This window comes from Lichenostomus cassidix, chromosome 1Aa, assembly GCF_008360975.1.
Source record: "Lichenostomus cassidix isolate B80296 chromosome 1Aa, HeHo_3.0, whole genome shotgun sequence".
In the NCBI taxonomy this organism is placed as follows: Eukaryota; Metazoa; Chordata; class Aves; order Passeriformes; family Meliphagidae; genus Lichenostomus; species Lichenostomus cassidix.
In genome coordinates, this window is record NC_139480.1 from 2,625,561 (window position 1) to 2,650,914 (window position 25,354).

The 25,354-nt window shown below is 48.6% G+C and overlaps 1 protein-coding gene across 2 annotated transcripts in view; it reads left to right on the top strand.

Moving 5' to 3' along the window:
* PLXNA4 (plexin A4) overlaps window positions 1-25,354 on the top strand; it is a 415,027-nt gene that overhangs the window by 298,195 nt on the left and 91,478 nt on the right. For both annotated transcript variants that reach the window (XM_085082004.1, XM_085082012.1), the window contains exons 6-9: window positions 12,753-12,876; window positions 16,060-16,213; window positions 18,747-18,846; window positions 21,977-22,091. In XM_085082004.1, coding sequence (XP_084938130.1) covers window positions 12,753-12,876; window positions 16,060-16,213; window positions 18,747-18,846; window positions 21,977-22,091 — 493 coding nt within the window. The remainder of the gene's footprint in view (window positions 1-12,752; window positions 12,877-16,059; window positions 16,214-18,746; window positions 18,847-21,976; window positions 22,092-25,354) is intronic.

Sequence of the window (25,354 nt, forward strand, 5' to 3'; positions counted from 1 at the left end):
ATGGCTGAGGATGTGGTTTCTGGAGAGTCAGGTCATAAGAAACCATTTATGAACCTGTGCTGTGATATCTCTGACATCTGGGGACAAATTTACTGATTCTACCACTGCTCTTAAATAAAGCCTTGCTGGCTTTGAATTAAATATCCAACTGTGCTTAGAAGCTTCTTCACCCATCAGCTTTGACAGTCCAGAGGCTTTGACCAAGTCCTGTCCTTCCCTTGGACAATGTGTGGGATCACAACCCACCAAAGGGACATGGACATTTTGCTGCCAGGATGGAACAGGCTGGTGTTGACTGTGAACTCCACCAAGCACTCATGTTTTGCACAAGAGCTTCAAAACCTGTTAGATTCCTGTGGGGAAAAAAACCCAACCAAACCCAAGAAAATTAAAAAGTGAGGTTTTTCCCTTCAAGCCAATGCTCCCCACTGGACTCACCCAACACCAGGCATTGCAGGTTGGGCAACCAGGGGTAGTGAGGAGGCTCTGAGCTGCTCGAACCTTGGCAGGAGCCACAATCCCAGGACAAAGTCAACACCTTGGGTGGAAAATTAAATCAGTGAAGCAGCAGGAGCCAGAAAGCAAACGATGCAACGGCAGCGGAGCCGACTTCCAAATTGAAATGTGTTTGCTGGGGATTGTCCATCGGCTTGGGGAGTTATTATTTCCATTTCTCTAGTTATGAATTAATTTCTAGAGAACTTAATCATCCCCTCCCTTTTCCCCTCCACAACCCCCTCTTCCCTTTGCCTTCTAATTTTCCACTTGACTGGGGATTCTCTGACAGTGAAAATTCAGGCTTAGAGGAGGTCCACGCAAGCTGCTCCATTAGGCTGGATAATCTCATTGGAACCAGTGGTTTGAATAATAACACCTTCACCTCATGCTCAGCACCTGATTCCAATGACACTTAACACCCTGGGGCTGTAGGGATGGATTCACAAGAGAAGGGAAGGGGCAGGGCTGGGGCAGAGGCTGCACTGAGCACCCTTTGTCTCCTGGATCTGCCAATCCACCAGGACTCTCGTGCAGGGTGAGATAAAAGCCTTCTCCAGTGCCGGGACATCGCAGAATCATGATGTTGGGAAGACCTCCAAGATCATCAGACTCAAATTTATATTTACCAAATACCCCCATGCCCACTAAGCCATAAATCCAAGTGACACATCCACTCATTTTTTGAACACTTCCAAGGATGGTGGCTCCACCACTTTCCTGGGAAGCTTGTTCCAAGGCTTAACCACTCTTTCAGGGAAATTTTTACTAATATCCAACCTGAACCTCCCCTGGTGCATCTTGAGGCCATTGCTTCTTGTCCTATCACTTATTACCTGGGAGATATAACTAAAATCTTGAGTTCTGTCACCGACCCGTAAGATGGACAGTTTGAATCCAAGATTCTGGATTGGATGTTGATCCTGAAGGACTTCAAGGAGGACATTTTTACCCTTCAAGTGCACAATGAACTCTTGTCCATCACAAATTATCATGTTGGGAGAAGATGTCTTGTATATGTGGATGAAAGGCAACATCATGAAACTGCACTTGAATTCCTACCTCCTTCAGCATTCCCAGCCTTTTCCAACCACACTGGATCCCTACTATCCTGTCTTTTAACACTGCCATGGTCACTCCCATCACAGCCCCCAGTGAATCCTGGCTATCCAGCCCACCCAGCATTCCCAGACATGCCCAGAGAGCAGCACCATGCAAGTTGTCCAGAAATTATGTGCTTTAAAGGGCAGGGAACTAGGAAATGAGCCTGGGAGATGGACACCTGGAATGTGTAAAGGATGGCTCTATTGCCCTGCATCCGACAGCCCAGCCTGCTGGAGGTCATCCACAGCACCACGGCCATTTCTCAGTGTTTAACCCACCCCTTCCAGCCGGGCACGGATGAGGGGAAATCCATACATCACCTGCTGACAGCGTTTTCCTTGCAGCTGGAGCGTTAGCTGGGATTCCTGGTGTAGCTTCGGGTCAGGGAGTGCTTCCCAGAGCCTCACAGTGAGAGGTGGGGTGTGCCAGACCTGATTGTTTTAGGAGAATAATTCCTAAAATAATAATAATAATAATAATAATTCCCCCTTGGCTGTATATTTAAACTACCAGAAAGATGAAGCAAGGATTGTTTTTAGGGTGTTCTAAAGTCCTGGTCCTCCTGTTTCTTACGGCTTAGCTCTGGATGGATCTTCCCTCCACTCCAAACCTCTCAGCATAGCTATCTTGAGAGGAGGCTTTGAAGAGAGAAACTCAGCTTGTTCCCTGACTTTTTGGCTGGAGCAGCCTTGGGCAGAGAAAGGCAGTGAGGCTAAAATGAAAATCCTTCTTGCTCTATTTTTCCTCTTGTTATTCTGTCTCCCAAATTCCCTTTCCTAGAAGGAGCTGAGCTGTGAAAGTCAGAATTTTTATTTCTGTTTTTGTCAGAGTTGGGGTGCAATGCTGATTTAAGTAGCTGGGAAGCTCCAGCTCTGATCCCAAGCCTGTGTTTCAGTCATGTGAAGGTCTGAAAACTGCCATGGAAACACAGTTTCTCCTTTATTCCTGATCTCTGAGACTGTTCACCTGTGAAAGGCTGTGCATCCAGCTCAGCCCATGATTTTTCCTTGCTCCAAGGACAGGGAAAGCCAAGCCTGGGCTGAGAGGTTCCTTGGCTTATTTTTCCCCAGTGAGGCTCAATTCCCTGCACAGTCTCCTCTTCCACTGGAGCCATGGAACTGCTGGAGACTCCCTTTCCAGGTCTGTGTGGTAATGGGGATTTGCTGTAACTCTCTGTGGTTTTTCTGGTTGCTAATTGTGCTCTTGCAGAAAAGTTTTGGCCTGGAGGGAGGAATTGTCTCTGCCAGGAGAAAATTCCAGAGCTACAGAATATGTCACTCTTGGCTCTGCTGCTGGGGGGAGATGGATGGAGGGATGGATGGATGGATGGAAGGATGGATGGATGGATGGATGGAAGGAAGGATGGATGGAGGAAAGGAGCTCATCAGTGATGTGAAAATGGAGATATTGATAAAGGTCAAAAGGAGCAGTGGGTTGGGAGAATCTGGTTTGAGAAACTCTGTGGGAACCCCAATGCCCTGAACCTTTCTGGATAAAATCAGGGCAAGGAGTTTCCAGGGGTGAGGAATTTGGATCAAAGTGTCCAGGCCTGATCAGTCTATCCTGTGGGAATGTTTTCTCTCTTCTTGCTATGCTCCCCCAAGTCAGGACAGCAGATGCTGACAGCAAGAAGCAGTCAAAGGATGTGCTGGCTGAGCTGGCAGGGATTTGGTGTTTGTGTGAGTTGAGACTCCTTACAATGCACTGTCCATGGCTCCCTGACCTCCTTGGAAACTTCCTTGAACACAGATCCTCATCAAGAAACAAGGCTGAAGTGGCACCAAACCCTCCCATCCTTTTCATAGTACTTCCAGGACCACTGATTAGCTCCAATCTCTGAGCAGCACACTCCAAATTTTACCTTTCAGAAGGCGTGGGCACCTCCCATCATCTTCACCAACAGCTATTTGGACCACAGTGACAGGGAAAACACCAAATTAATTCCCTCGGAGTTACTCGAGAGAAGCTCCCACGAAGAACTCAAGGATGATGCTCTGAATCAGACCACGAACAAAGAACTTCAGCCCCTTTGAACAAATTATTTGCATCAGCCCTTGCAGAGGAGAGCATGTAGGAGCATGGGGGAGTGTAGGTGTTATCTACCCAGGTTCTGGGGAAGACACTCACAAATATTATTAGCATGAATAGGAAGCGCCATGATAGGATGCTCTCTGGGAAAAGTAATTTTGTTCATTAATTACTTGCCTTATCTAGCAACCTTGTTCCCTTTCTCTCGCTTTCTTCTTTTTTTTTTTCTAATTTTCTTTAAAATTACTCTAAGTGAATTCAGTGTGAGGAAAGTTATTTTCCTGCCTCCTCAGAGACAGGAGCTTGTATTACTCAGTAGCCTTCAGCTGAGCCTTTAGGGGTTTTTCCAGCTTCATTTGAAGCTCAGTCTTTCATGGGCAGATGGCAAAAGACAGATTCCAGGCAGATTCCTGTGATTCCTTTCTTGTGGACCACCCCAGTGCTGTGGAGTGGCTGCAACTCTCATGCCTTTGGCTCGAGTTCTGCCTCCTGCTTGTGATTTTTGTGCTCTGAGATTCTCCTCCTGCTTTGAGCTAGCAGGCTCGTGTTGTGCCTGCAAAGTTCAGCAGCAAAAGCACCTGGAGGGTTGTGATTGAAGGGGCAGCAAAGCAGAGACCCTGCAGCTTCAGAGATGTCCTTTCCTTGTACCTTTGACCCTTGCAGGAGGTTGGAAAGGGTCAGTGGATGGAGGCAGGAAATCCCCATCCTCCCAGATGTCAAACACAGGTGCTGGCTGTTTTCAGGCTGCTTCCAAAGCAGACAACGATTTAGGATTGGATATTAGGAAGGAATTCTTGGCAGTGAGGGTGGTCAGGCCCTGGCACAGGTGCCCAGAGAAGCTGTGGCTGCCCCTGGATCCCTGGAAGTGTCCAAGGGTCGGTGAGGCTTGGAGCACCCCTGGGACAGTGGAAGGTGTCCCTGCCCATGTCAGGGAGTGAAACTGGATGATCTTTAATGTCCTTTCCAACCCAAACCTTTCCACGACCCTGTGATTCGTGGAGGAACTCATCCTCCCTATAACAACCAGCTGAGGAGTGGATTTCAGCATCACCTTCCACAGACCCCCTCCCTCATTTCCACACCCTCCTCCTCCCCCCCGTGCCAGCAAGCCATTTCCAATTCTTCATCGGACAAAGGCTTCAACTTTCCAGGGATTTGCATGTGAAATGCTTCTGTTCATCTCAGGCTCGAACGAGCCAGCCGAGCGCTCCTCGGGGATGCGCCTGCAGAGGCTCACACATGTGTACACACAAATCGCTCGTTCCTGGCTGCACCCCAGCCATGCGTGAGCTGGGGTGGTCCTTGGGGCCACCTCCGAACCTTTGTTCAGCGCCTGGGGCTCGGGAGCAGGTTGCACTTGATGGCCCAACCCATCCTCCCCCAGGCAAGATTAGCCGGGCCAAGACAATCCGCAGCTCCGCAAACTCGGGGAGGGGGGCGATGGGAAACGAGAAGGGGCATGAAATCCCCCAAAGCCGGGGGGAGGGATGCTGCTTATGGAGTGCTTGGCTTTGTAGGGCGGGGGATGGAGGAGTAAATCCCTTGCACCCACGCCCCGTGGGGCTCCGGGGTTGGGCTCGCACAATTGCCGGGACGGAGGGAGAAACCCACCTGGGGACAGAGATAAGGGGCGGGCGGGGGGGATTGCCGTTCTGCAGCATAAACCGGCGGAGTTATCAGGGCAGAAACTCGGCTTCTATTACCATGCATTAGAATAGATTAGCAGGCAGAGCAATTAGCAGCCTCACTGTGTTTGGCGAAGTGACAGGGGCGGTGGGAAGAGGCAGCTTTGGCAGGGAGGCTTTTCCCTCCCCAAACTGTAGCCCAAGGACAGGGATGGGGTTTTGGTCTTTCCCCGCTGTGACACTGAGAGGAGCAGCGGTGGTGGCAAGATTTGGATGGTGTTCTGAAACTTTTTGGGGCTTGTGGTCTCTTAAAAATTGCCCTGGGGAGATGCAAAGATCTAAAGAGTGAATTTCAGCTTTCTTGAGTTGCTTCTTCCATGTCTCGTTGGAAGAATCTGCAGACCTCTTGGTCCCCAAATACCACCCATTAAAGTTCCCACTGCTTTTACTTCCCCCAATGACTTTTCCCCCTTTGTCCAGCTCATCTTTGATGCCCAAAGAGCAGCTTTTTGTGGTGTTGAAGCTGTTTGTGGTTAGAGAGCCAAAGATGAAAACAAGGATCCAACTCTTTCCTCAGGTACACATGAATTTGCTGAGAAAACTCCTCGTTACCTGGGCAGGTCTCCCAGGAATAATCCTGTGCATTTTCCCAGCTCAGATTTATTACTTTTCCTGTAGCATCTCCAGCCTTTCTATCCAAAAATGGAGTATCCTGGGCAGTGGGTCAAATTTAACTCCTTGATGCCAGGGAGAACTAAATTTCAGCCATGCCCTGGGCAGCCTGGAGGCCAAAGGGAGAGGGCAGGGAGGGAGTGGAGTATTCACCACATGGCCATGTAAAGTTTAAGGTCAATTATGTCTGAGTCTCGACATTTATGACATTCCTGTTCTTAGGACCCCGAGGGAACCTGGAAATGTCAAAACATTGCTAAAACTGACCTTAAACTTTACATGCGAGTGGGACTGAATCTTCTCCCTTTTCCTGGCTCCAGCCAGAAAATTGCTTTGGCTCAGCAGAGGGAAAGGCAAATTTCAGCTGCTCCCTCCTTCCCCAGCCTTGCTCCCCCCTGGTGATTAAGCCACCTCGGGAGACACAAAGCTGGCTCTGCTCGTCGGTCAGAATTTGGCTAAAACAAACCTCTTAATCCATCCCCAGACGCCTTTAATTGCTCTGTTCGTGTCTCACCGTTCTTGTCTCACCCTTCTTTCCAACTGGGAAATCAAGAAACTTTTCCCCAGTAAGGAGCGAAGCTGTCACATTGCATCGCATCCTGAAAGAAGGACCTGACTAAGGAGACTGAGTGAATCAGTCTCGGATCTCCAGAGCCTCCCAGAGCCAAGCATCTCCTCCCTGCAGTCCCTTTCCCGGATTCCTGTCCCCAGTCCTGGCTGAAAATGCCATCCCGAGGGTTTGCACTTGCCTTCCGCCGAGCTCCCTCTGCTGATCGCCTTCCAAAAGGCATCTCAGAGCTGCCTGTGCTTCGAGGGAGCTCAAACCTTCCTTCCTGTGGCGGAGCAAGGACAGGGATCCCGGGTGATGAGGGGAGGATGCTCTGGAGATCCTGTGGGGTATCAGCCCGTGCTCGTTTGGGGACCGTGACCCTCTGCCAGGAGCTTTTTGGAGATAGAGAGGAACCTAAGGGCTGCAGCGATGCAGAAATCTCCCTCTCACTACCCGGGCTCTGGGCTTGCTCTAGCCTTGCCCAGGACAAAAATGCTGCTGTGTTACAAGACCACAGTTTTCTGCCACTGTTTCCGTTATTTCACTTTGTAGGAATCACAGAATCACAGAAATATTTGGGTTGGAACGGACCTTAAAACCCATCCATTTCCACCCTCTGCCATGGGCAGGGACAGTTCCAGCTTGGGATATCCCAGCCCCATCCAATGGAACAATTCCAGGAATGGGGCATCCCTAAGTCACCCTTCCCCTCAGGGACAAGGAGAGCTGCTCCTGGGCCATGTCTGCACCCCCTGTCAGATTTCATTTTCCCAATTCGTTGATCTGTTCAGTTTGTTCAGATTGACTCTTGCCTGCCTTGCCAGGGCTGCGCTGGGAATTCTCAGATTTTCCCTTGGAGATGAAGAGATGAGAGAAAAGAAAAATCATTGTCTCTTACCCTGTCCTGATCCAGGACAGATGGGACCATCTGGGCTACTCAGGGTTTTCAAAGTGACACCTAAAGCAGATTTCCCTGAAAGTTTCCCTGCATCCTCTGTAGTCTCTTCCTGAATTTTCTTCTTGCATGTATCTATCCAACATACCTGGAAATGAAACCACTGGATGAGGTGATGAGAATGAAGGAGGCAGATGGGGGAAAAAAAAAGGAACAAATTGGATTTTAAGGGGAAGAACTAAAGAGAGACGAGAAAAAAAGAATGGGAACTGTGTCTGAGCTGAAAACACACCAGTGGGAAGAGGTGAGGAGTGGGATGGGGAAACATCTTCATCTTGCACCAGTGGAGGATCCCCGTGGGAGTCACCTTACACCACAAAATGCTCAGGAATGAGCCGGTTGGGCATGAAAATGGGGATGCCAACCAAACATCCCACCCTGCCCCGGTGACCTCTCCTTTCTGGGGTGCCCTAATTCCCACCTGCCACCCCCAGCACTGGAGGGAAGGTGTGAGGAAAGAGGGGCTGGAATGATTCAGTCAGAAGGTGAGAGAATTCATCCCCTGCGGGAAATGTCACCGCTTGGAATCCGAAAGGAAAGCTGAAATGTCAAAACCTTTTGCAAAACAGTGATTCTAGCAAATTACCTGTTTGGAGGTGGTGGAAAGGTGTCATTTGGGGTTGTTGAGATGACCCAAACCATTGAGCTGTCTCTGAGCTTTGCCATCAAACACAGATTTTTTCACATCCCTCTCCTTTCAGGAGAATCTGCCTGAGCACTCAGAGTCAAAAGAAAATTGCTGTGTATCAAATGGTGGAGCTTCACCAAAAAGGATTCGTTTATTTGGGATGTTTTTTTTCTGGGAATTAAATTTTTTTAATGGTGTTTTTTTTCCCTGAATAAAAAAATTGCTATGCATCAAACGCTGAGGCTTCTCCAAAAAGGATTCATTTCTTTATAATTTATTTCTGGGAATTAAAAAATATTAATGGTATTTTTTTCCCTGAATAAAAAAAAATTACAGTGTGCTAATTGCCACTTGTAAAAAGCCCCCAAATGCTCTGTTCTGAGTAGCAATTTCTGATCAGATCCAATCACCACTCTTTTGTCTTGAAATTTGTTATTAATTAACAGAATTGCAGATAAGACCTTTTCCATTGCCAGAAAACTGACTTTTTTGGGTCTCACATTAAAAAAGTTGGATATTTTAATCTGCTTCTTGGAAAATTATGGGAAAAAATGATACAGAATCCAAATCTTCTCCGTTTTCAACAGCTATGGTTATGAGCAAGCAACGCTCAATCAGGTGAAAAATAAAGGGAATTTTCTGGGGGCCTGGGGAGGGGGTTTTGGGGTTTTTTGTCTGCAACAGGATGGTGGAGATGTGTCTTCAATGAGAGGCTGGGCTTGGTTTGTCCAAACCCCAGCAAGGCAGAAGAACCTTTTCCATTCCTCCAGAGGTAGAACAGCCTGGCCTTTCTGCAGCCTGTGTTTGTAGGATTTAAGTTCCCCATTTAGGGATTTAACCAACATCTCCTGTACCCCAAATCAGGACGTCCACCTCATCCTCAGGAGGGCTTTTGCTCTGCTCTCTGTCTGTGCCTCACTTCTCTGTCTCTGCCTGCTAATCCCAACCTCATGGAGGCATCCTGAAGTTTAATTAGCTCCAGGCAAAGCCCTCTGAGATTCTTGGAGGAGAGACGCAAGAGAAGAGGAAAGCATTAATTTAACTTTATTAAAATAATTGGTTGGTGGCTGGTGAGCAGAAGGTGAGCACCAGTGGTACTTATTCTTAATGGGACATGAGGAGGAAATACCATTCCTCAGGTGGTAGGAGGAGCTCAGTGCTTGTGCTGATGGTTTTGGGCAAAGCAGGACGCTTGGAATTGTTAAAGACACTGCTGAGAATGAAATTGCAGCTGTTAAGATATTCTTTTAGGTGCCTGAGGTGGATTGTGGTGTCACTGGGTGGGAGCTACACATCAACTAATTATGGCATGGATAGCAGGGAATTAGAGAATATTGCAGTGGAAAGTGATCTCGGCATATTGACACACTCAGAAGGTTGGAGGTACAGATATTAAAGCAAAATTGGCAGTTAAAGGTTTTTTTTTTTCTGTATAAAGCATAATAGACACACCAGGTGAGAGCCACAATGCCCAAAGTAGACACTGAATGTCACCAGAGATAACAGAAATGATGAGTTGAGTTTGGGATATTTCATTTTCCCTCCCTCAGTCCAGCAGCTGCCTGCCAGGTGACCGCTTGTGTCTGGAAGTACTCATTTATTAAAAGTCCCTTTTGCCTTTATTTACAGTTTGCTGGACTTTTGGGGCTGCAATGTCCCCTCTGGGCAGAGGCCTTCTGTGGCCACATCCTTTGTCACTTTTGTTTCTGCATCTCAGCCTCCACCACCCAGGGACTGGACACTAGTGCTGGAGGGAAACACTTTACACATGTTGGAACAATTTTCTCTGCTGTTTCTCCTTCTCTTTGGGGAAGGAAGAACATTTTTGGTGGTGCAGAGGAAGGCTGGTGGGAGAAGGTTGCTTTATGTCAGGTATCTCTTTCTGCTCACTTGAATTGTAGGAAAACAGAAGGATTTGGGTTGGAAGGGACATTAAAGATCATCCAGTGCCACCCTCCTGCCATGGCAGGGACACCTTCCTCTGTCCCAGGCTGCTCCAAGCCCTGTCCAGCCTGTCTTTGGACACTTCCAGGGATTCAGAGGCAGCCACAGCTTCTCTGGGCACTCTGTGCCAGGGCCTCCAGACTTGACTCCTGAAGCAGCTGTGATCACTAACCTGGGGTGAATTTTGCTGCTGTGATGTTGATTTTAGAGCCTGAACCCTGAACTCCTGACCCAGAGCCCAGCTCAGTTCAGTCCAGCTCAGCAGAACTCCCCCATCATCCCTCAAGCTCCAGGCACAGGTATTCAGGGCTTTTCCAACTGAGGAATTGCCTTGAAAAAGTCAGTCAGTCAAAGCCAAAAGTTAGGAAGTGGCAGAACTGAGGTCACGGTGGAAAAAAGGAATAATAACCTGTGATCCTGTAATTAAAGTCCGGCTGGCAGGGTGTGAGTGCAGGGAGCAGATTTGGAAGTGCAGAAGCTGCTTTCAGTCTGGCAGTCCCTAATTCCTGAGACCCTGACACAGCAGCCTCAACATTATATTAAACCCAGGCTTAGTTTGGTTTGGTTTTTCATAAATTCATTATTTGGATGACGTTATTTTCACCTTAGGGCAGATATTAATGCTGCTAGGCACATCAATCTAATACAGAGTGGGGTTTTGGTCTGAAAAGTTACGTGTTTTAAATGTGTATGACCTGTAAACAGCAAGGGAAAATGTGGATTATTATATTCCTGCTCAGTGGTGGGATTGGGAATACAAACCACACTCCTGGATGCTTAATCCATATCCATAGATTTGAACAGAGCCTGGATATCTGCCTTCTTAATTTCAGAAAATCCAGATATTTCTGTTGTGCTACAGCTGAAGAAAATGAATGGGAGGTAACAGAACATCTTGAAGAATTTGGGCACTTGTGTTTTGATACTGAGCCCAAAAGGTTTCCCTTCCAACCCATTCCCAGGAGAGGAGTTCCCACACCCTGCAGAGCTTTAATGTCATTGCTGTGGCTGTTTATTTTATGGAAGTGCTTGGAAAAAAATCTCAGGTCAGCATTTTGCCTTTTGGCTTTCGTGCCACCTTAGGGGACTTACATTTTTGGGGGTATTTAATGGGCTATTGCTCCAATCCTCTGGAGAATGGCTGTTTAAAATTCCTGATCCAGCATGCAGCAGTGCCAGAGGAGACTTAATGGGATGAAGGCTCCTGGGGAACAGAGAGCAGGAGCTGCAATGCTGCTTTTGCTCTCTCAAACCTGCAAAGCAACCCAAGAGTGTGCTGAGAATGGCTGAGATCTCCCTCTCCGGAAATACAAAACTTTCCTCTGCCAAAAAGATGGAGAAACTGGAGTTTGAAGTTGAGGTTTTCACTTTATGTAGTGTCAGTCACTAGAGAGAAGCTAAGCCCTGAAGTTTTAGGCCTCCCCAAGCTTTGTCACTTTAGGATTAACCATATATTGAGTTTTTGGGCTGTGTTTCCATGGTTCCTCATCTGCAAATCCCCATGCACATGGGTGCAATCTCTGCTCTGAAGAGTGGAGACACTGAGGGGTGATCTTGGAGCTCCAGCAGCCCCCCTGTGCTCTCACAAGGGAGACTCAGAAATCCGGGAGTGGGTGAATAATTTAACATCCACACTTAGTCTTTATAGCTGGCTTTAATGGGGGGTAATAGCACTGCTAATAACAAAATCCATCGAAGACACCCTGTGCAAGTCCATAACATTAGCTTAATGGCAAAAGGTAATTGGCATGCAGCTGGAGCTGTCCTTCTGGATTAACCCTGTGGATTTCCAGGCAGACACTTTCCTCGAAGCAGTGGCCTTGTGGAGTGAAGTGCAGATGTGGTTTGTGTTAAACAAGTGGGAATCTGGGGGGAAACAGCCACCAATCCACTTTTCTGGGTGGTGTTTGCACCACACAGGTGAGAGGAGGGGTAGTGACAGGACTGAAAGCATCAACAGTCAGTGGGTGGTGTGAACTTTGTGCATTTGCACAGCCCAGGTGTGTCCCCACCGCTGTCACTGAACTGTCACTTATTTAGAGCACCTTGAATTTTCGAGATTCAACCCTCAGCACTTCTAGCCAGGTACTTTCAAACCAGATGGAAAAGGTCCTTATCCTGCAGGGACAGCTGCTTGAGGAGGTGGCCCCATCACAGTGGAGAGGTACCAGCAGCCCAGAGGCACCAGAGATGTCCTGCACTCTCAGGAGGGACAAAAACCATGAGCTGTGCACAGCTTTTCTACAGGGACAGCCCTGCCTGAGGTGTCCCCCAGCCCTCAGACAGGAGAGTTTTCAGGGCTGGGGGTTTGGCCAAGGGAAGGTTGTGCTGGAGCAGCTGTGTGGTTGGAGAGACAGAGAATCCCCCCAGCTGGGATGGCATTTTCACACATCACCCCCCTCCTCTCATGGTGTCCTTGCAACTCCCCAGCCTGTCTGAGCAGTGCCACGGCTGCCAGCACCAGAGTTAATGCTCTCAGGCACACGGTGGAACTCTTGGGAATGTCCTGTGCAGGGCCAGGAGCTGGACTTGATGATCCTTGTGGGTTCCTCCCAACCCAGGATATTCTCTCTGATCCCACAAGACTGCAAACTCCAGGGCGCGAGCATGGTTTCCCACTTGCGCCATCCCAAAAAGCACAGAGCTGACTTTCTCTCCACAATAACTACTGCCCCCACACCCCAGAGCTGTCCCCACGGTGCCAGGCTGGCTCTGTGCTCACTGTGTCCCTGTCTGTCCTTGTTTCCCCAGCTGCACGAGGAAGGAGCGGTGCGAGCGCTCCAGCGAGCCGCGGAGATTCGCCTCGGAGATGAAGCAGTGCGTTCGCCTCACCGTGCATCCCAACAACATCTCCGTCTCCCAGTACAACGTTCTGGTGAGGAATGCCAACCCCTGTCCCTCTCCTCGGGTTTAACCTGCCTGTGCAAGGTGACAGATCCAGGGGTTCAGCACCAGTGGGAAGGAGTGACAGCAAGAGGTTCTCCAGACTCCATTAACTTCCCCCCAGCACAGGGAAAGATCTGCCTCAGGAGGACACTTTAGCATTGGTTATTCCAATGTTTAGAAGGCTAGAAATGGACTAGGAAGAACCTTCCTTGTTGTCTTCCTTGTTGACTCTGTGCCCTGTGCTGCCCTGGGAGAGGAATTCATTAATAACTTTAGCCAAGGGACATTTTCATGGTTAGAAATTGCATTCTAGAAGAAAGCCAAGTGAAGGATAATGGGAATTATTTCAGTGAGCTCCAAGTTCCCATCATCTTGGATGGAAATATCTCCTTCTGAGCCCCCAGGAGCTCCATGCTGCCCCAGCTCCAGCACTAGGCATGCAGAGCAGAGAGGCAGGATGCTGTGCAGGGGAAACCAAGGCTTCTAGGCTTCCTGCTGTCTCTTGTGACCTTCCAGAGCACAAGGTTTAACCTTTATGGCTTTGAGCTACTCAGTCAGTAGCCAAGGAAACCACACAGTGAGTGCTGGCAGAGCAGCAGATGATTCTGATCATTGCTGGGCTTGAGGCAGGAAATCTCTGCTGAAGATCTGAGCAGGTTGTGGTTTCTCTCCTGACTCGTGGCAGCAGCACCTGATGTGGGGAGATCCCAACATGCTCCAGGAAGGAGGCAAACACTCATTTCTTTCAGACTACCAATGCTGTGTCTTTTTGACCATGCTAATTTGGGTTGCAATTAAGTTGGCAGCCCAGCCTCTAAAAGCTCCATCTCCAGACAAGCTGGTCATTGGCCCCAGACCCTAAAAGGCCTAAATGGAATTGCTCAGGGTGTAGCTGCCAGACACCTTGCAGGTGACAGGTTTTGGAGTGCCAGGATTTCTCCAGGGATAATGAAATCAGCCTTTCAAAGCCTGCATGTCCAATCATTGCTGCTTTGTTTCAGCCTCTTAACTTTGCTGTGACTTTACTTTCCCAGGCTTCAAACAAAACTGATCTGAGACATCTTAAGTTCTTTGTTCTTCTGGGAGTTCAAGGTTTCTTTTTCGCGTTCTCTCAGTAGCTGTTGAGTTCTTTCATGTTGGAATAAATCCTATGGGACTGGCTGGCTCGGGGCGACTGGAAATGATAACAGAATAAGAGACCTTTACCTTTGGGTTACTCCCAGGGTGAGTCAGCCCAGAGCTGCTGGGATCAGAAGTTCCATCATCTGTTACCCAGGAATCTGCATGGGCATTTTGATGGGAATCTCAGCCCAATCCCAGAAAAAGTGGTGACCCAGCTCATGCAGCCACCACAGAGGCAAACCAGGAGGGGAGCAGAGCATTGATGGTGTCCTTAGAAAACCTCACTTGAGCTCTGACAAAGGGTCAGTGATAGTGAGTTCTTGTCCATGGAACTCCATGGAGGCAGAGAAGGTGTTTGTGTGGTCAGCCATGCTTTTAAATTTTGGCCACTAAGAGGGTTTTGGAAAATGTTACCTGAGTCTGTTTCAGTCCAGAGCTGCTGCTCTGGGCTCTCTGAGAAGAGCTGCTTGCTGGAGGAAATCTCCATGCTTTCCATGCTTTCCCAGGCATGTGGGATGTAGGAATTCTTGTCTGCTCAGGGTGTGCTTGTGGTGTTTGTGGCCAAGCACAGCTCTGCCCACTGGTGTCATCTCCTGCATGGCACACCTTCCTCCTGCTTCATCCCTGCCCAGAAGGAGATTTGGTAAGGAGAACAGATTCCCCTTCTCCATCGCTAGCAGGGAGAATGGATTCAGCCTGAATGCTAAGTCCATCCAAATAGCGAAAGCTTTTTCCTACTCCCACCCAAGACAAAAAAAAATCACCTTTCCCATTGCCATTCCCATGGCCCAGAAGTGATCCTCCTCTCCCAAAGGCTTAATGTCAGCCAGGGCTAAGGCCTGTCTGCTCAGCTTTTCTCCCTGATGGTGCTAAGTGTGGAGAAACAGCTCCAACCTTTCTCTAAGTGAGGAAAACACAGAGTGTGAGAGCACTGAGTGCTGTCATGTTCTCATCCTGTCCTGCTTTGTCACCTGGGCTGACCTCTGCTCTGTGCTGGTAGAAACAACACTCAGCATGCACCTGTGACTCCTTTCAGTGGCTGTCACCTCAGAGGGGCCTCAGCCAGCTCGTGGAGGAGGCAAGTGCAGAGAACATCTGCATTTGTGTCTGTGCTGAGTGGTTTGCTCCAGTGTTTGGTCACGGAAATGCTAAATTTACACCAATTCCCAGGTGCCAGGGGTCCCTGGGGCACCTCTCTGTGTTTGGGCATGACCTGGTGAGTTGAGCAGTGCCCTCAGTGATGGAGAACTGTGGGGAGGACTTTGTTTTTCTGGAAAGCTGGTGGCATGGCTGTGCTTCTCCAAAACAGACATGGTAGAAACAGCCCGGAAATTCCTTTTCCCATGACCATGAGTAATACCAGAGGCTGTTGTGAACTCCAAAACCAAGGGCAATTCCTCCTTCATGGCTTTTCCTCACACATGGAGCTCCAGGATAGCACGAGGAGCCAACTGGCTCTTTGTTGGGATGGTCAGGAGAAGTTTCTGTGCCTGTAGAGACAGGAATTTTTCTTTTTGTGGTGGACTGAAGGCTGTAACTAGACTCTCCTCACACAGGAACTTGGGGCCAGAGTGCTCCCCCTTGCTGGTGCTGGCAGAGCAGGCCGTAGAGAGTTAGACTGGAGCGCTCCAGTTTCTCTGGAGTCTGCAGAGTGCCTCTTGTGAGTAGCAGTCACCTTCCTCAGAAACCGCGGGCCTTGGGGTCACCCAGCCCCGGCACGGCTCCAGAAACTCCCCGCCTAACCCGCCACCTGCATGACAGACAGCGAGCACCCCCTGCCCTCACTGACCCAGCCAGCACTGGGACACATGTCCCTGCACAGCCACCACCACCTGTGTCAGCGTCAGCATCTCGTCCCTCCCCTCCTCACATGTCCCTGTCCCCAGTCGCTGCTTTCTGCTGAAGGAGGATGCTCTCTCTAGCAAGAGGCTCTTTGTCCGACCTCTCCAGTGTAATTCTCTCCTGCTGGCCCAGCTCTGGTGTTTGGCTGAGTGTTGTCTCTTTTCTCTTCTCCCTGTTTTTCCTCCTCTCCCTCCGTCTTTGCTTGCAGCTGGTCTTGGAGACCTACAACGTCCCCGAGCTGTCAGCAGGAGTCAACTGCACCTTCGAGGACCTCTCAGAGATGGATGGGTTGGTGGTGGGCAGCCAGATCCAGTGCATCTCCCCAGCTGCCAAGGAGGTACCTCAGATCATCACAGAGAATGGTGAGCATCCCACAGCTCCTCCACCTGCACCTCTCCCTGCCATCCTCACTCCGCACCCCTGTGCCTCTCCTGCTTCCTCACAAAGCAGGATTTGGCTCCTCAGAGCCTGAGGACAAAGGTCTGGAAAGCCCTGGGAGCAGGAGGGACGCTGGAGCTGCATAGCAGCACGGTGCAGCATGAGCTGTGTGAATGTGAGAGCATTTCTGGGGCACACCTGTGCAAGGATTGAGCTGCAGCACCTGCACTGAGGTGCTCATCTGGTGACAAGAGGTGATTGCAGGCTGCCACCGAGTGGCAGTTGCACATATCCAGCAAGGACAAGATGTGGATGTGGAATATTCCTGTGCCTTTTGCCCAGGTTGGTATTAAATGCCAAGGGTACCTGCTCTCAACACATCCAGTCCTGTGTAACAGCCAGAAATTCCTGCAGATCTGCACAATCTTGTATTTTCTGTAATTTCACCCTGATCCTCCAAATTTTAGGTCTGCATGCTCAGCTCCTTGTCTCAACTCCTGGACTTTACTGCCTTCAGCTGTTCCAGGTTTGCTTCTGGCTCCTCCTAAAGTGACCCAGCTGAGAAAAATACCTTGTCTCCAAGGGTGCTCTCCCCATCCACAACTTCATTTCCCCCTTCTTTTTTATAACAAACTTTCTAGGTAATTTCAAGAACACCTGTGGCTCTTTGCAGGGACTTGCTATAAAAACCTTGACCCTGCTCTCAACCCATGAGACACAGAGAGGATGCTGCCAATTTTTGTCCTTGGCTTCCTGTGAAAATTTACTGTAAAATTAGCCTCTGGGGATCCTCAGACTGCAGAAAATGAGGTGACATGAGCTGTCACCATCATCTGTGCTCTCCCTGAGCTGCACACAGCTGCCTGTGCTCTCCACTGCAATCCCAAAACAAGCTCCCAGGAGGTTGTTACCACACTTTCAAGTCCCACTGAGTTATCAGTCATGTTTGCTTACCAAGACAGGTGCCAGAAACTCTTTCCTTGGTTGGATATCTGTCCCAGGCCAGGCTATCATCAACCAGCAAACAAAAACAGCAGTAGAAGCTGGAGACAGGACAAGAGAGAGAGATTTATCTGCAGTGTGGCTTTCAGGGCACCTGCAGCTTTTGTCAGCTCCAGCAGCTGCTGCTCTGCACCTCTGCAAAGACCAAGCCCTCCCTGCAGTGTGCCAGAGGCTGGATTTGAACCAAAGGATGTGTGACTATCACACGTCTGATCCCTGGGGCCATCCAGTCCTCACATCCTGGTTTAAAATACATGCAAGGCACTGGAAAAGTTGTTAAATACAGCAGAGCAGATGGGTAGCAGAGCTGAGCACTGGCAGTGAAATGTGTTCAGTGGTGTGTGGGGTCTGTGTGCCCCAAATGGGTGAGGCTGCATGAGGTGCTTGTTGTGACCAATTGTCAAGCTTGCTTTGGCCTGATTGATTAATGAATCTTCCAGGTGAGGCAGAAAATAATACAATTTTTTTTTTTTTTTGGGTTGGAAGTGAGCTGAAAAATTCTCTCATTCCACTCCCTTGCCATGGGAGGGACACCGTCCACTGTCCCAGGCTGCTCCAAGCCCTGTCCAGCCTGGCCTTGGACACTTCCAGGGATACAGGGGCAGCCACAGCTTCTCTGGGCACGTTTGCCAGGGCCTCACCAGCCTCACAGCCAATAATTTCTTCCTAATATCTAATCTAAACCTGCCATCCTTCAGCTTAAGGCCATTTCCCCTTGTCCTATCACTCCATGCCCTTTTGCAGGGAAAGAGCCACCCAGACAAGTCTTGAATTAAAGCTGGGTCACTTCCCCACCAAACCACTGCAATTGCTGCACCCACTGATTGTCCTCCCTGAATTGTGGATTTGGTGTTGTGGGAAGAGGCAGCAGCTGATTTCCCAGTTTGGGAACAGTGGGAAAAGGGATGAGGAGATGGTGTGGAGGAGCTGAGGTGTGGATGGGTCTGCTGCAGAAATGGTTGGATCCTTCTGGAAGTGCAATGGTTTGCTCATTTCTCACACTGAGATGGTTTTTTGCAGCCACAGGGTGAGGGGATGGACTTTGGGGTGGATGGGGTGAGTGAACATGGAAGGGATGTCCACAGACCTCTTTTTTATGGGAACTTTTGATGAACCAGCAGCATGGAAGAACTTTCAGGACAACACCAGATTTTAATTGCCTCTGAATTCCAGACATCTGCACTCATTCTTTGAGCTTAGCTTTCCTACTTGATGAATTCAGTCGCCACATTTTTGAAATTAGTAAGGTATGATCTAGACCTGTTATTATCCTCCAGCCCAGATTCTGCTTCCAGGTACAGTAATTTCCAGTTCTGAAGATATACTCCATCATCCCATGGGGGGTGGAGCTGTACCTCTGGGAGAATTTGGCTCTAGAAGGATTTTATATTATTTTTTACATCAACTGAGGGCAAACAAGCCAAGGTGCTGTGGGACAGCTCCAGGTTCAGGCTGGTGCCATGGCCAGCAGGGCTACCAAAGCAGTCCCACACTGATGTGTCTGTTTTTCCCCAGGTGACCATCACATTGTCCAGCTTCAGCTCAAGTCCAAGGAAACGGGGATGACCTTTGCCAGCACCAGCTTCGTCTTCTACAACTGCAGCGTCCACAACTCGTATGTTCATTTCCTTTGGTACCAGTTTTTTGTGGACATGTGTCCCTCAGGAAGGTGTTGAAGTGTGGAGGTGACCAGTGGGGTCACCTGTGTGGTGGCCAGAATGGTGAGGTCCCTCCTGAGATGACTCAGAGTGTGGAGAGCACTCGTTCTGCAGGCAGAATATCAAATTTGGGGCAGTTTGCCACGGAATTGAATCAAAACCAAACTGTGACCTCAGCACATCTTCCCTTATCTTCCTATTAATATTTTTTTTGAGGATTTTTGGATCCTCATATGCACCTCCAACTCTCATCCATGCTGCCAGTCCCACCACCAGCCTGCCCCAGGTGGTTAATATGGCCTTGGACCCTCCAATGTGGAAAAATAAAGCTTATAGTTCCCACAGGACATGATGTGAACCCAGCTGATTCCCTCAAGACCGCTTTTTCCATGATGTGAGCTCCTTTCCTGCCTCACACCCCATTTTCCTGGGGTTTAGCTGCCACCCAGGGCTGCTCAGGACCTACCCCAGTGGAGCAGATCCACAAATCCCTGCAGGAAGATGCCCTTTAGCAGGCTGATCCACCCCTGAGCGAGGCTGAGCGGCTCTGTCCTCACCACTGAGCCATCAGAAGTGCCAAAAGCAGATAATTACCGCGGCTCAGCAACTCACAAGGAAAGGCAAATCCTATTTCCATGTTCCTGCTGCTTTGACAAACAGTGTCAGAAAGCAAGTGTTGGGGGGGAGGGCAGGAGAGATGGTGCTGTTAAATATTTATGGCATGTTTTGGTTTCTTACTTGACAAACTATAATACGCTATCCATTTTTAATTCGATGGATCAGAGCGAGCACTTGTTACCAATTTGAAGAATAAGTTGCTGTTACCAGAGCTGAGAGTGGATTGGAGCTGAGCAGGATTTCACAGAGAGAGGGGAGAGGGGCTGTGTCTGCCTGTTGGGCTCACACAAGTGCTCTGGAGATGTTTTTCTCTCCTGCCCTTTAAAAACCCAGTGGCACATAAGGACCAGGAAAATTTACTGCTTGAAGGCCCCTCCAGGTACTCCAGGTACTGCAGAACCAAGGAATAGTTAAGGTTGGAAAAGCCTTCTAACATCACCAAGTCCAAGCCAACCAGCACCCCAGCCATGGTCACCATTAAACCTTTTCTCTGAGTGTTTTTTTAACACTTCCAGGAATGGTGACCCCATCACTGCCCTGGGCAGCACTGTTCCAATGCTTTACAACCCTTTCCATGAAAAAAAAATCCTAATATCCAATCTAAACCTCCCCTGGCCCAGCCTGAGGCTGTTCCCTCTTCTGCTGTCCCTGTTCCCTGGAGCACAGCCTGACCCCCCGGCTGTCCCCTCCTGTCACAGCTGTGCAGAGCCACAAGGTCCCCCTGATCCCCTTTGCTCCAGGCTCAGCTCCTTTCCCGGCTCCCTCAGCCTCTCCAGACCCTTCCCAGCTCCATTCCCTTCCCTGGACACTCTCCAGCTTCTCCATGTCTTTGACATGAAGGTCTCCAGAGTGTGGATGACCAGGATTGCAGGGAGCTGGGTTTGGTTGCTGCTGAGCAGACATGATATTAAATTTAAAAAGAAGTGTGCTGTAGGTCCAAGGCAGTGCTGGAACACAGCCAGGGGAAGTGTTTGCAGCTCTGTCTCTGCACAGCCCTTGGGGCACAGGACAACAAAACCTTGTAAAATTGAGGGAACTGCTCTTTCCTACACCCAGGGCAGGTGATGCCCCAAATTTGCCCTCTGCTTGCCAGGTAGCTGCTCCAATAGTCTTTACTTCTCTGCTGAGGTGAAAAAAAATGAGAATACAGTTAAAGTACTTGCAGGAGACTCATCATCCTGATCAGAACTCACACTGATAAAGCTGTGGGACACAAGGGGAGAAAATTCCCTGCTTCATCTTTGGTTTTCTGTCTTAAGTGCATCCCAGTTTGTGTCTGGCCTCTGCGTACTGTGGGAGAATTAACCAGATGGAACTGCTGGTGCCCAGGGCAACCAAAATACAATAAATATTTATTATTCCTCTAGTTGCAGTGATATGAATGCAACCTAAATTATTTAATCAGGAGACACTTGAGATGCCAGTGACAACCAGCTCGGACCAGGGCAAGTCCAGCACCACCCTGCTGGTGTCACATCAGTGCAAAGCCTCTGTCCTCCTGCAAAAGCAATGTTTCCCAGGCTGTATTTCCCTCTGAGAAATAAGAAATTCCCCAATAAGAAATGTAATAAATTAAGTAATGCCCCATTATTTTAAAGAATTCCCCCTCTCCCCCCAAAATGAGGCTAGAGCTCAGTTTATAAAATATGTTCTCTAGAGAAAGTTTCAACCAAGGTTGAAACCTTGAGTTCTGATAGCACAGAGCTCTCTGGCCTCCTACTGTGAATGTTTGGTCTTTCTGCCTGGCAGAACCCCAAAACTGAGCTAGAATATCAGACTACAAAAATTACAACCATATAGCTTAAAGGTATAGAGGACACAGAAGATATATGAAAGGTATGAAAATGTATAAAAGCATTTAAAATACATATAATAAATAAATATAATATAATAATATATAATAAATATATATTATAGAAATATAAAAACAAATATAAATATGCAATAAAATATAAATGTTAAAATAATACAATAAAAATGAAAAATAAATAAAATAATATAATTATAAAAATAAATAATATATTGTCACTGTTGAGCCGCTAGCAGAGAAAAGACTTGGATTCTCAGCATGGCATAGAAAAGAGAGCTTTATTATTTTGATTTTAACTTATATAGACTTTTCAGAGGTCACTCAGATTGGTCAGTCAGAAACCTCCCCCTAGGCCTGATTGGCCAGGCCTGAACTGTCCAAATCTCGAGACACTGTTTTTAATAACATCCGAACTTTATCTTTGTTTATAAAACACAGGAGAAAATTCTCATAGGAAAGACCTGTGCTAGCCACAATATATAATAAAATAATATAACAAAAAATAAAAATTATATTATAATATATGAAAAATAAATTGAATAAATATAAAAATACGAAAGGGTATATAAAAAATAAAAGGCACAAATCATCAGGCATCATTGTCAGCCTCCTGTTGGCTGCCAGCACCCCGAGTGACTGCTCTGTGTCTGTGTTTGCAGGTGTCTGTCGTGTGTGGAGAGCCCTTACCGCTGTCACTGGTGCAAGTACCGCCACGTGTGCACCCACGACCCCAGCTCCTGCTCCTTCCAGGAGGGACGAGTCAAGATGCCCGAGGTAGGCAGGGGCACAGGGAATGTGCCACTCGTCTGGGATGCTCAGGGTTGATGTCACCTGGTCGGTCCTGGAAGCTTTCTCCACCTCTAGTCCAAATTTCTCCCTTCCCTGCTCTCTCTGCAGGGATTTCCTCTCCCCTCTGCTCTGCCAGACTCCCAGGAAACTGTTCATTCCCTCCTGCACACCACAGGGAATGTGTGACCTTGGAAAGTCCTTACAAACTCCTGGCACCAAAGGTCTGGGAGGGATGGAAACACTGCTCGTGCATTGGCGTTGTTGAGCAGCTAGCAGAGTAATGAAGGCACCAGTTCTCAGTGTCAAGAAGGAATGACCTTTATTGTTTTGATTTCATCATATATATAGAGTTTTCAAAAGTCACCCAGATTGGTCGGTCAGAAGCCTTCCCCCAGGCCTGATTGGCCAGGCCTGCACCGTCCAAGTTCTGGGACACTGTTCCAACAACATCCAAACTTTATTTATAAAACACAAGAAAATTCTCATGGGAAAAGCCTGTGCTAGCCACAGCGCATCTCCTCCAGGAGAGAAGGAGGTCAGCTACCCCAGGCTGCCGAGATCTGGGCAGGATTTAGGGCTTTGGCCATGGGGTCAGTAGATGCCAGCTGTGTTTTGAACACCTTTCTGGCTTTGTGGGTTTGGTGCCTGATGGCAAATGTATCAAACTGCTCCAGATGAGGCCAGGGGAGGCCTCAGTGCCATTCACTGCCTGACCTGGAGCTTGGGGCTTAATTCTGAGCTGCAAATGCTGCCTGGTTGGTGGTGGAACCAAGTGGAGCTCAGGAGAATACAAATAGGAAGCCTCTCAATTCCTTCCCAATCCCACAAGTGGTGTCTTCATGCTCCTGTGACATCCCCATTCCCTCCCACCCCTTCTGTAAGTGCTGGTTGAGGTGTCACATTTGTGCTGCTTGACACGTCCTGCATCAGATGTCCTGACCTGCTGTGGCACTGGGAAAAGCCATAAATCCTCATGAGTTCACCATCTACCAGGGTTCAGAATTTTCTGTGAAACTACTGGGAAATGTGCTGAGGAGCTGGAGGGTTTGATGCCCTGTGCCTGGTGGTGAAAGGGTGAGGAAAGACAGCCCAGGGTTCACCCTTCTGGGAGGTTATCCCAGCCAGAGAGGCTCTACTCCCTCTCATGGAGCTTTGGCACACAAGAACCTCATCTTCTTGCTGAGTGGAATCCCCTGGGACACTTTGTCTCAGTTTTCTGCTGTGCAATGTCACCACCAGCACCACCAATCTGCTCTGGTGTGTCTCATGTTCCAAGCACAGCACTCACCTTCCCAGTTCCCACCTCTTCTCTCCTCCAGTCTCCTGCCCAAAGTGAGATGCCTACAAACCTCAGTGTATCTCCTGATCCATCAGAAAGGAGATCATGAGAATTATCCCGGTTTTTTAGGGAAGGGACAGGGGATGGCACAGCCCCAGGTCATTACTTTGTCCTCTCCAAGGTGTTGCTCTGCAGAACTGGGGAGGAGGCAGAAACTCATCAACCTCTGCGTGTTTTAGCTTTATCACCTCTCTTTTCTAGTTCTGTTTCTGAAGGGTGAAACTGAAAGATGTCCCTTCTCTGGACAGTTCCATTCTGGAGGGTTTTGTCTGTCAGTAGAGTTCGCTTTTCCTCCCTTTAACAGAGAATTTCCTGCTAAATTTCTCTCTTTGTACTCTCTTTCTGACCTTGCAAAAGTGCCCTGTGAGATTTCCATGGCAGCAGGAAAAGGCACAAAGCTGACCTTGGAAAACCACAACTGATCTGCAAGGCAATGACAGCATCATGCAACACATGGATGTTATTCTGGTCATTGCTAGCGGGGGCTGCAGCATCTTTTTTCCATCTCTGGGCACAAATGGGATCTCATTACCCTGGGATACAACCTTTGGAATCAGCTGCTAAGCTCAGGAGCTGGTTTTGCTGTCTGCTGCACAGAGGAAGAAATGGGATGACAAAACCTGGAAGGATAAAAGCCATGCAAACCCCAAAAGTTTCAGAGCTTGCTTTGTGCCTGGCAATGTGAGAAATGCCCTGCAGCTCCAGGGTCCTTCTCATTCTGTCGGTGTGTTTGTGGCTCTGGAGGGCTGGGGAATGATGGCATCACAAGTGCACTCTGACAAACTCTGATTTACAATCATTCTGTGGCCATAAAAGGTTTTTTTTTGTTTTTTTTTGTCAAATGGCACTTTGAACAAACGTCTATCTCCCACGCTTCTCTTGAAAAGCCATCTTCTCACTGACTCACTGCTCTCACTGAAACTTCCACTGCCTATTTTTCACTTTCACCTATAATTCTCTCATTTTCTGTCCTGTACACTTGCCTGTGTGTTGAGTGGGTTCTCTGAACAATAGAAACCATTCAGTACTTTGAAGAAGCCAAGCCTGGCTCCTCATTGCCAACCCAGACCTTCACCCTGTTCCTGGTGATGCAACGTGACTCACGAGGCTGGCAGGACCCAGGTCTGTTCCCAGGTCTGTTCCCATCTTCAGCAGAGCTCAAAATGCACCCTCTCCTCGAGTGGCTCTATTTTTACAGATCTCTCATCTCCATTCTCCTTTCAATCCTTTCCTCTAGAGCATTGAGAGCCCTGGAGGATGAGGAGAGGGAAGGCTTTGCCACCACCCAGCCATGAGTATCTGCTAAGTTGGTAAATCTCGAGGAGGAGCTGATGGGAAGCGTGGGGTGGTTGGATCATCCCATTTGTCTCCCCATGAGTTTGCTGAGCAGATTAACTTGGGAATCTTCCAGGATTGTGTGGTCTGATTGCACTGCTTGCCAGGAAAACAAATCCTGGTGTTACTCTGTCACATGGAGCTGTGCCAGAAACTCCCTCCCTCTGGTGTCATCACCGCCAAGCCTTCACCTTCTCTTGCTATGCCCACCCTCAAGTGGTTTTATTTTCCCTCTGTTTGCCTGTACACCATCTTGCCATCATGTGGGAAGAGCTTCCCACTCTCCAGATGGCCTGGGCTGCAAATGGGCTAGGTGGGCTAGCACCCTCACCCCTGGGCTAGCACCCCTCACCCCTGGGCTAGTCTGGAGTCCTCTGAAGGGAGGTTTGTGCCCTTGTGCCCTCCTGACTCCATCCTTTCCTTAGGATATCTCACATGATTCTGGACTCCCACAGGCTCAGCCTTTCATTTAGGTTTTATTCATGTTCTCTGAGAGGTTCATGAGGTTTTTGCCTGTATTTCCTTGTAGTATGAGTTGCTGACTAGTGCAAGGATGTTGGATGAATTTGAGGCT